At 46.3% G+C, this 12236-nt stretch overlaps 1 protein-coding gene across 1 annotated transcript in view; it reads right to left on the bottom strand.

Annotated features, from left to right (window-relative positions):
- dnah2 (dynein, axonemal, heavy chain 2) overlaps positions 1 to 12236 on the bottom strand; it is a 228338-nt gene that overhangs the window by 174381 nt on the left and 41721 nt on the right. Inside the window, exon 14 of the mRNA XM_056576101.1 lies at positions 10414 to 10571. Coding sequence (XP_056432076.1) covers positions 10414 to 10571 — 158 coding nt within the window. The remainder of the gene's footprint in view (positions 1 to 10413; positions 10572 to 12236) is intronic.

The following is a 12236-nucleotide window of genomic DNA, read 5'->3' as shown; positions in this document are numbered from 1 at the left end:
AAAGCCAAACGGTGGTAAGTAGTCGTAATGCAGAGTGGCTCAGAGTCAATAAAGTTGGTTTTACAGGCAGTGCCTACCCCTAAGTGGCCCTCTTCTGAAGTAATGGAATACAGCGTACATAATAGAATAATCATATCACTTCAGCTCATCTGGATACAGTTGAGTGTCTACGTCAAGGTGGGACGCTTTCCCTGAGTGTCACTGAAAATGTATTTCCACTCACAAAACGGACTCACTCACAGATCATCTGCTAATTAAAATATTACAGATTGTGGGAGTCATTTCTAAGGGATAATACACAGTAAGCCGGTCATTATCCTTTAATTGCAAACCCTGACAGGGTGATGTAGGACCCCGACGCGCTGGCTGTACATTATCCAGCTTATTACACGGATAATTACAAAAAAAACTATAATCGGACACTAAATATAACAAAAAGAAAATATATATAACTAAAAAACATCTAAATCTATGGTTGGAGCATCCATAGTCACAGGCTGTAACGAGCTGTAACAGGCCTCGGAATGGTGTCATTGACTATAATAATAGATGTAATAAAATCATCTAACATCCCATTGCTATGTAAATATTCAGATTCAGAACAATGATTTCCCAAAGGATTGGATATACAGGAATGAGACGTTCATTTAACGTTTGTCAGTATAGACAGTACAATCCGTATTCAAACTCCCACACCCAAACATCCATGTGTGTTAACGCATATCGAATAACTCCCCTGGAGAGGAGACATGCAAAGTTAAGTATTGTCAGGGCCTACGGGCTTGGGGGGGATGTGCCAGAATAAAAGACCCAGAAACACTAGACGGTTGCATATGTGACCCCATACACCCTCTCTCTCTCTCTCTCTCTCGCTCTCTGTGTCTCCATGTCTCTCTCCCTCCCCATGTCTCGCTCTCAGCAGATGAAAGAGGAGAAGTGGTTTGAACCAGCGCTGGCTCTGTTCCTCCTATGACTCAGATTAAACAGCGATGGCGGTGCCGAGCGTCTCATTCATCACTTCAATGATACTTTTAGTGGCCGTTCCCTCCGGTCGAGCGGAAATTAACCACACTCTAGCGCACATGTATTCACGCACATGTATTCGCACGTGCGCACATACATACACAAACATACACTTCCACCCGTTTTCACACACCTACATACATACATATATATATATATATACTGTATATATAAATCTATAAATATAAAGATATATCGACATATCAAACACACTAACACACACGCTGACACACACACACACACACACACACACACACACACACACACACACACACACACACACACACACACACACACACACACACACACACACACACACACACACACACACACACAGAGTGGAGCCCCCATGCATACGCTCATTCACAAGTGGTCACAGAAGCACGGGCAGGCCCACTCAAGTGTAGCGTAGAGCCGCAGTTTTGCTAAGGAACCAGGGGATTGTGTGTGTTTTGATTGTGTTTCACAATGCGTCACTGCACACTCTGTTGCATGAGAGGATCTTTTTTTTTTTTGCTAAACGCGTCCCATCTATACCAATCAGTCGTTCTCGTGTTGCATCCTGGGAATTCTCGCTGCTCTCAAATTAAGCTATTAAAAACCCAAAAACTTGGAATCATTAATTTCTTCTCCCCCGACGATTAGGATTCAAACGGTGACAGTGAAAATAGTTAACTTGCTTGAGAGTGGGGTCTGGGAGAGAAAATGACAAATTGCGTCCGCCTAATGACGACGCTGTGAATAAGGAATGGTAAGTCTCTGTTCAGGATGTGAAGACACGGAGGGCCCTGGTTTAGTACTCCACTACAGAGCAGTACTGATGACCACCTTCTACATCGTAATCATTATCCGCTCATTACCGACTCGGTCTGTGACCGGATGGAGTTGTTTTTCCAAAGAATGTGCTGGGATTGTGATTGTAACATCCAAGGCAATTAAACCAATTTAATTCAAACTGCGTTAGCAGGAGGACATCTCCTATCTGGGCTGGTGTGTGTGTGTGTGTGTTCATCAGTGGACCATGAGAAAGCAGTTTTATTTGAAAATAAACTTTTCTGCCGGTGTATGTTCTCCCGTTTCTTTTGAACGTCAGAAAAAGAGTATCTAGAGGCCAGTGTCTATCGCCGTGTGTGTACGTGAGGTCCTTCTCGTGTACTGCCCTCTCCTTCCCCTTCTGTTTTAATCCCGGTGTCTCTGTGGTGTGAACTCACAGCCAATACATGCAGACTCTCATCGGCGGTGGAGGCAAGCCGTGAGACCATCTAAGTCAGTGTAATTGGATCAGCACCGCCCGACCTCCGGGGAATGAACAGCTAATAAAAGGACATTTTGGGGGGTCTGGATAAGCGTAAATCCATCCAATTTGGAGGCTAATTAAGTCGGGCTTAAAAGAGCATGGCGTTGGGACGGCGGGTCTGTGTGGAGAGGCGAGCACTGGCGCTCGGTCTTCCTCTAGTGGGCTCTGACCTGGAGGCTGAGGAGCCGATACAGGCAGGAGGAGAGAGGGAAATGTTCATCTGAGGATATACTGTTGGACCTCACCTGCACGTCCACTATGCAAAGGGCTTGTGTGCCATAGGAATGCGCTGCTATCATATGCATGATATATCTCTATATTCAGAGAAAAAAACATTACTACCCTTGCCATGAGATCTAACCGCCCCTTATTGGAGCATTGCTTCATGGGAAAAGTATTTCCAAAGGTCTATTGCCTGTTCCAATGCAAATACTAATAAACTACATTTCCTGGCGATCGCGTTAACAGAACACCACTGTGAACAGCTTGCATAGATGCAACAATACTGAACCAGACCTAAAACCAAACTGAAAGGGTGCTTTTCACTCGTGAATAAAGTTGCATTACCCAGCCAGAATGATGACAACAATCATTTGTTGCCATAGCATCTGACGTCAACTCCTTGTTGTTTCAACGATCGCACAATGACGTTTGTGATCGGATGCACCAGATAGGAACACAGGCCTGACCTCCACACTTGACACTTTAATGCGAAAGCTGTGGCCAGATCTGCGTTCAGATTTCACTCTCACTTCAACCGATATTATCGCCCTGAATTAGCGATGTGACGCGGTGAACTAAAGACCAGATTGCGGGAATGAGTCCTGTGTGTCTAGCGGGGTATACCTGCCCAGACGACGAGGAGAGCAGCAGCACTCCTCTAAGGCGGATTAAAGTGTCCCAATGCTTTGTGCGACTACATATTTTTAAAGGAATTCAATTAAAGAATTACACAAAATATGTATTATTATTGTGTTAAACACGAACATGACATTTAGACATTGTAACCTGACATGCACCTTGCTGATACTCCATTTGTCCTCTATATTGTTGTCCTGAATTCAACATTGTGTTTCTCCCTTATGTCCAATTATATTTTGGTAATCTTTTGTCTGTCCCTCTTTTGTTATTTATAGTTATTTATTTCATTATAATTATTGTTTGCATAAGTGTTATTATTATTATGATTATTATTAATTGGCCTCACTCATCTAAACTTTCAAGGCCAAACAATAAGGAGTGGCGGTGGTTTATTTCTCAAGTTGTGTTTTACTGTCCACCGTTAAACACAAGTGCTACTTAGTGCCTAGTGATACCACATTTTTATTCGCTCTACTTGAATCTGGAGCTTGTTAGCACCAGTGCAGCCACCTAATAAAATTTGTTCACAGCCCTGATGCATGAACACATCGTTTCACAATCAGAAACAGAATCGCTCCAGTTAGTCCAACATTGTTTATATTATGTCCAGGCCTTCCTCAATGAAAAAACCCAAGCATTGTCGCAAAATGAAATGTGTCACTGCAAAAACCAATTGTGGGTACTGAGTGCGTACCCATAATGCATTGCTGTTGCCTCGCCCCTACAGCAGAATGACACCCGTTAGGCTCTTAGAAGTGACTCGCTCCCTGTCAGCCAGCCATAGGACGGGCGTGCGTCTCTTGCCGTGACCAACGGATACAGCCGCACAAACAAAAATACTCAAACTACCAAGAAAAGGGACTCTATCGCGGGACCACCAAAGTGCTGCAGAGAGGCAAGGACGGATTCTATACAGCAGAGCCAGAGATATGAGCGGCGTCCACCAAACAAATGAGTCGCTGGCGGCGTCAATCCCTCCATGGCCCTGCCTCGGTCAACCTCACAGGGTGAGGGGGGGATAAAGAAGAGAGAGGGAGAGACAGAGAGAGCGGGAGAGAGAGCGGGAGAGAGAGAGGACCTCGCGGCGGTGTGGAGACAGAGCAGGGTATCGGGGGTCATCTGGGCTTCAGAGGGGGAAGATATATTAAATTCATTCATCTCAGTCAGAAGGGGGCCCGACGCCTCAGCTTTCCGGAGCGATGACAGAGAGGAAGATGTCTTGATTTGTACCCCCAATCCCCCCCCCCCCCCCCGCCCATCCTCCTACTTCATGCCTCCCTGCCCCCCCACTGGCTTACCGCCTACTCTGGCTTTGTCTAGAAAGATATCCCCCCTGTATTATGGCCAATGATTAAATAAAGGCTGAGATACAGCTCTCTCCCTCACTTGCTCTCTCCATATCCGTCCCTCTCGATACATCTCTCTCTCTCTCTCTCTCTCTCTCTCCCTCCCTCTCTCTCTCTCTCTCCCTCCCTCTCTCTCTCTCTCTCTCTCTCTCCCTCTCTCTCTCTCTCTATACATCTTTCTTTATACATCTCTCACTCCCTTGCTATCCTCATCTCTCTCTCCCGCTATACCTCACTGTACCCTTCTCTCTATACATCTCACTCTCTCCCTCGGTCACCCTGTTGTATGTGTGCCCACGCGTGTAAATGAGGGAATGAGCAAATCAGACGATGAACACGCTCGGAGAAAAAAAAGATTTGCCCGCAAAAGAGGAGCAAAAAAATAGGCTGAAAATGAGAGGCAAGGGATGGAGATGAAAGACACGAAAGAACAAAAGTGGAGAGAAAAGGAGGACAAGAGCGAATAGAAGAGGCCGCTAGTAGGACACATTCATCATGTGTCACTGAGCTGCGGTTACGCAACATGTTTATTCCCCAAGATGGATAACGGTATCACTCGCTCGCTCTGACCTAAAGACGAGCATCTATGGACACACACAACAAACCACACACACGCACGTAGCCATGCTGTCTATCAGAAACAATCTGCATTTAATATTCAATTTGGTGTTGTGAACCCATTTCACGTACACAATCAAACACTCAATAGGACACACACTTAAATTCCGGCATTGACATACACACATACACTGGCATCAAGTTTCTAACCATTAAGGTGTAGATGGAGGCCAGACGAGCCCTCTCTCATTTTTGATTCATGGTGATCGTTCAGTGAAGCTTTCACCCTGATCGTTCTGTGGTGAGTATGCCTATATTTTCCTCCCTGGGCCGGTCAGTTTTGCACACTGTTCTATTTGGCGGATCGCGAGAGACGAACAGAGCAATGGCAAACAAGAGGGAATGGACTGCGGGAGAAGAGGAGGAGAATGACATGGGAGGTCAGGTGAGGTGAGAGAGAGACATAAGGACAGACAGAGCCAAGTACGAGGGAGAGAGTGGGAAACTTTATGTACGGTTTAATGAGGAAGTTGGTTGAAGCGCCTGGTTGAAAAGCAGATGCTATTTTAATCTCAATCTCAACCTTCTGTGCAAAACCTGTACCAGAGAACAGGCTGTCAGACACGACACACACACACACACACACACACACACACACACACACACACACACACACACACACACACACACACACACACACACACACACACACACACACACACACACACACACACACACACACACACACACACACAGCCATCACTCATTGACATATTGGAGCAGACAACTTTCGCTAATGCACTGTGCTACGTCACCTACAACTGAAACAACCGTTTAAGCTATACCATGGGCAGCAATATAATGCAACACAGCTGAATGGGGGAACAGTAAAAGGACCTTTAAATGCTGTGTGAGATATGCCGCGAAAACGCCAGGGTTTTGCTACGGTGCGACTCCCACGGTGCTGCAAACGTCACTTTTACCAGCCGGCTTTTTCCATTTGTGTCTTTTATACTCTGGCTCATTCCATTAGCCACAGAGAAGCCCGAAATCCCCTGGTTGATACCCAACACGGCCGAGTCAAGAGAACGAGAAAAGGTTAGAGCATGGCCGGCGGGGGGGGGCTTCATGAGATGGTGAAATCCTTGGGCCTTCTGATAAATGGATTTCCAAGCAGTCAGCAATGTTACGGCTGACATCTCGTCTCATGGCACCTAGTCCCCACCCCCCGCTCTACTTCCGCCCTTTCAGAGTAAGCGCGCGTCAGCAACGGCACCAGCGACGAGCGTTGGCGGGCTCTGGTTTCCCCGGTCTACTCGCTACATCAGCCTCTTTTAGACAGTCTTTCGCTCGGATTGAAAGTTAAACGCCCAATTCATTCACGCTTCTTAATTTGTATTCACTTTTTATTTATTTGTTCCTTGATTGTACCTCAACCATTTCTGTCATCCTGTTATTTCTCCATCCTATTGCCCCCTTACCTTTTTTGTATTTTCTTTGTTGTGCCTGGGTTCATCACATAGGGAGAGTAAAAACGGTAAAACATAACGAAATGAAGGCCACTTACATTATTGGGTGCCCTTGACTCGTCAGCAATGCTACAGCCCGCACTGGACAAAACACATGCTTTGCAGCACATGTATTTTTGCGGTATTTTAATTAAATACTATTTGGTCTGAATGGAATTGACCAATCTAAGCACAACGCTGAATTGCAATGATGGGGATGTTCCCATATGGCCTTGGGACTTTTGGTTTCAATAGAGCCGTGGAAAGATAAATAAATGCAGATCTGGTTGCGTGTTGACACAGGGCAGATTCCTCGCACAAATGTAGAGTTTAATCAACTTGCCACAAACTAATTAATGTGTATCGCTATAAGGGTCATCGAGGAGACCATGTCCATCAAACTGCCTTACGGGGATCAGGGAGAAGAGGAGAGGGATTGAACCCACAACCTTTTGGTTGAGGGTCAAACACTAACACACACACACACACACACACACACACACACACACACACACACACACACACACACACACACACACACACACACACACACACACACACACACACACACACACACACACACACACACAGCCCCCCCTCTCTGACACATGACTGAGGGAAGGGGTTGAGGAATGAATGCGGGCCAATATTAGATTTTCGTCCCTGAGCCCACTAGTTGGTTAACCCAGCCACCTATCCTCTCCTCCTCTGGCCTCCCCCCTGCCTCCCCCTCTTCCCCTCTCCCCCTCTCCCCCTGCCCTGTGGTTGAACCCGTCCTGTGGGCAGCCTGGGATATTGGCTGTGTGGGTGACAACCTCAGTGGTGTGATATCTGAAGGGGAGAAAACAAATCAACGTCTCTTTACTTTACACCCCCCCCCATCTGCAGCCCACACATCGCATAGCCACAAACACACACACACTCACCCACCCACCCACACACAGACAAACACACACATCGCCAAATCTGATACCCACACCCACACAGATATTCTTACACAAACACGCCCAGCCAACTAGGCAGACACCATGCACATCTGATACACTCAAAACCACAAAGATACTCTTACACAAACACACACATTCTAAAACATTGCAATACACACATGCACAATTCCTTCCCACATGCACAAGGCCCCCTGGATTCTCCATCAATGAGGGGAACAGGTAGGAACGTGCCTGATCTGAATGTGTTGTGCTCTAATCGTCTCTCTTTCTATACGTGTCCCTGTCACTCATTCTCTCTCATTCTCTCTCTCTCGCTCATTCTCTCATTCTCTCTCTCTCTGTCAAAGTATCACAGTAGACTATTTTACCATGGTAGCCGTTTAGTGCAAGGCACACAACACAACTACGCACAAACACACCCGCACGTATGCAGGCGTGCACGCTCGAGCGCACACACTCACACACACAATCAGATTGTCAATAGTAGAAACTAACTTACTTAGTTCAAGGGATGCGTCGCAGAGCCACATTCATCAGACCAAACCAATCAATAGCGTAATGTGATTTTAACATAACAATCCCAGGAGGCTAGCGGTGTGGGGCCTTTTCCAATTGCAGTATGACAGAGCGCAGTGTTCATCAGCGGTGCAGCGTTGTTTCATAAGAGATAAGCTTTACAGAGAGCCCAAAGCACCACACTGTTGAGGAGTGCATTATCTGCCCGTGTTACAACAATAGACTATGTGCCTGCAAACACTGGGGCAGAAGGCACAGTGACAAACATGCATTCGCAAGGCCAACAATAAGAGAGAGAGAGAGAGAGAGAGAGAGAGAGAGAGAGAGAGAGAGAGAGAGAGAGAGAGAGAGAGAGAGAGAGAGAGAGAGAGAGAGAGAGAGAGAGAGAGAGAGAGAAAGAAAAATTGAGATTGCCGTCACGACTTCTGTCATTTAAAATGAATGAACTTAAAAGTCACTTTTTGTGCATTTAGCGTCCACCAGCGTTTCCACTGCTGGTGGTGCGGAGGGTCAGACTGAGGGAGTCTGGAAAAAAATGCCCAAAGAACATATCAGGCAAGACCCCTCCCCCCTCCCCCTGCCCTGCCTTCCAACCCCATCGCCATTGATCGGGAACTAAGCGCTCCTTTTAATTGGTCGGATGAGGTCGATTGCCCGTGCAGACGGCAAAAGGCCTGGAGGAGTGTCGGAGAGCCCAGAAGCTTGTGCGTGTGTGCGTTTACACGTCTGTACGTGCCTGGATGTATGTGTGTTTTTGTGTATGTGTGTGTTTTTGTGTAGGTGTGTGTTTTTGTGTGTGTGTGTGTTTTTGTGTGTGTGTGTGTTTGTGTGTGTGTGTGTGTGTGTGTGTGTGTGTGTGTGTGTGTGTGTGTGTGTGTGTGTGTGTGTGTGTGTGTGTGTGTGTGTGTGTGTGTGTGTGTGTGTGTGTGTGTGTGTGTGTGTGTGTGTGTGTGTGTGTGTGTGTGTGTGTGAACACTGGGGTCTCTCAGGTCTCTCTCAGAGCAATCAGGGTAATGAAGTGAAACTCATCAGTTCAGGAAAGCCCCAACTAACAGATTGACTGACACCTGAAGGAAATAAACAAAGTGCCCCTGGAACCTCATTCCCGGCACCTTTCTATTGTGCACACCTCTGCCTCTCTCTCTTTTGAACTCTATTGCTCTGTCTTCCTCTTTCTTGCCCGCTCTCCCCCCTCTCTCTATTCCATGTGCATGTTTATTAAACCTTGCCTTTCATGAATTCAGTAAGCATCTCCTCCGCCTCGTCAGCTGTTGAAATGTCACTGAAATTCACGCGGCGCCTGGGCACAACGCTTCTGAGGTAGTGAGAGCAGTGAGGATGATGTCATGGCAGGCAGTGGGCTGCGACATCCTAGTAAGATGTGGTGGTGCTGGTGCTGGTGGTGGTGGTGTGGTGACTCCCTGTTCATCGTGTCACTCATTCCCTGCCGCTTTGAAGACGTAGCCGCGCCTAACCTCTCCTGTCACTACCCTCCACCCGCTACGCCGTGCCGGCGTTTAGAGGGGAAGTCAGCCGTCACATCGGTTTCAAAAGAGTAGGTGGCTAAGACACGATAGTCAGTGCCAGTGTTTACTGGGTGCAGATGAACAGGGTTGATGTGCAGGGAACAAAAGGGTAGTCGTTTTGCCCCTGTGTGTAACTGTTGATGCCCCGTGAAGAGTTGGGACAAGATTGGTGTATTAGCCCACCTGTGTATAGAGTTTGCAGTTTGGATAGAAGAGTTGAAGTGTCGATGTGCATGTACACGATGGCTATGAAGACAAGGAGTCTGTTTGTGTGAGTATATGTATACTACTCTGGCATTAGTAATCCCCTTCTTGAGCACAACAGATAGCTGTACCAGATCAGCAACTGTAGTTTGAAATGATGGCCTATGGTTCCCATGGATGAGCGGGGAGCGTTTGCATTCTTCCACTGGTCTTTAAGACATGATTCTAGCCCATATAAAGCACTCTGAATGTCCCTATTGTGTTCGTGACTCACTTGTTCAGAGTTCTCCTACACACTGCATAGTCCACCCCTCCCACCCCTCCTAAACACTTATTGTATGTTGTATGTCCTTGCACTTAATGTACGTACTTATTGTATGTCATACTTAGTTATAGTTAGTTAAGCATATTATCCTAATAAGCTTTGTTGTATACAGGGCACGGGTTAACCTAGTGATTGTTAGTGCTTTTCACTTGGTTCTATGAACATCCTTATTGTACAGACAGCAATATATTGTTGTTTCCCTTTCTTCTGATCAATGTACTTATTGCCAGTCGTTTTGGATAAACGCGTCTTCTAAATGCCCTAAATGTAAAAGTAAGCTATACAAGCGAGCGTGGTCCCACCTGTGGTGTATCCGTGCGGCCTGCAGGTATATGTCCTTCCAGGCCACGCAGCACTCGATGCAGTCCCGTAGGTTCTGCTTGCTAGAGGCCACGTGGCCCTGGAACATCCGGTCCAGAGAGAGGCTCCGGCAGCACAGGCGGATCATCTCGTTGCTCATCTGCAACAACAACAACAACACATGCTTGTGACAAATAATGAGCTTCTAGGGAAGCAAGGTACAGGCCCGGAGATTTACATTTCTGACACGCTCAACTGGTCTGTGATAAATCAGTGTAGTGCAAAGAAGTGGATGGCAGTACAGTATGGTAGTGCGGTGTTAAGACACATCAGCAGACCGGCCGCGGTCGCACGACAGAACCAAGGTATTAATCTACTTATTACACACTTCAAAGCATCCATTGGGCTGGGCTTTATAATGGTCAATTAATGAGACTGCACATAAAAATGGCATTTCTCTGGCTCCAATCTCTCGGCCCGATTGTATATTCTGGGTCACCAGCCAGCGTGATCCAATTATGGCCTTGTAATAAGTCAGAAAGTGAAAGTGAAGTGTTAGTTGTGATTTAATGTTAATTACAGTAGCTCATAACAATGGGCATTGATGAAACATAAAATAATATATAATTCTGTGACAAAAAAAATTATACCACATTATACACATTAATGATCATAAATGAGTTTCAATTATTTCATACTCATTGGTATGAAAAGTATTTGAAGAAACTGAACAGAAACACTTCATTTACCTTACGTCAGATACTTCTGAAGCATGAACTCAAAGTGGCAGAATTGCTCTGTTTCTGTCATGAATAACAGGGTTGGGAACTCACTATTGAATCACAGATTTACTTTTGACTTAGCCATTTTATATTTACCAGAATCCATTTTTACCCATATCAATGCTTAAAAGGGAGTTCATAACCGCTTACACCGACTATGATTATATTCTCTCGAAATATATCCGATAAGATATCCACTCAAAGTAGGAATGTGAAATGAAAAAAGAAAGGCTGATACAATCTGGGAATGTGAACGTGAACCTGGTGGGCGAATATTCACAAGGATAAAGAACATTCCCCCACGCTTGACGCACCACGGGTCAGAACTCAAGTCACACTCCTTCCATTACCACAAGTCCCAGATCTCCTCACTCTCTCCCTCTCTCTCTTACTCTCCGTCTCCCTCGCTCTCTTACTGTATATTTGAAACAGCATGAAAACAGCATGAATGAAAAAGCGTCTCTATGGCCCAGAGTCTGGTACCTCTTGACTTCCTCACACTCAAGGTCACACATGGAATTGACTTAAATCGACGGGGCCTTAAACCTTGTTTCTCACCAGAGGCCTGCCTCGCTCTCTCTGTGTGTCTCTCTCTCTCTCGCTCTGTCACACTTTTTAGCCTGGCCTGAATATTTCATCATATTCAAAGGGAGTCCAGGGCACGTCCATAATGAAACGGTTAAGGGTCCAAAGAGAGAGTTAACGAGATCCCCTACAGGTACGCATCGAAGCAGCCAGATGTTGGACCCCCAGTGTGGTGCGCTCGACACACAGATGTTTTGATTGGATAGGACACGCGCACGGTCATACTGGCACACACAACCGCACAGACATGAATAAGAAATTATGCTCACAGTCCCTGGTGCCCCCACCTCCCCCCGCCCCTTCCCTATCCATGTGTACACGCACACACATACACAGGTGTGGTTTTTTTCTGCTGGGTGAGGATATAGAAAATAGCGGGGGGCTTAGTGTGTAATTCATGGGGCCCCGGCTTACATTTCATAAAAAGCCTCTTTATGATGTGTCAGTCAATCGGGCCT

The sequence above is a fragment of the Gadus chalcogrammus genome, chromosome 17 (assembly GCF_026213295.1).
Source record: "Gadus chalcogrammus isolate NIFS_2021 chromosome 17, NIFS_Gcha_1.0, whole genome shotgun sequence".
In the NCBI taxonomy this organism is placed as follows: Eukaryota; Metazoa; Chordata; class Actinopteri; order Gadiformes; family Gadidae; genus Gadus; species Gadus chalcogrammus.
Note: the sequence above shows the minus strand (reverse complement) of the source record. Positions and strands in the feature narration are given on the sequence as shown.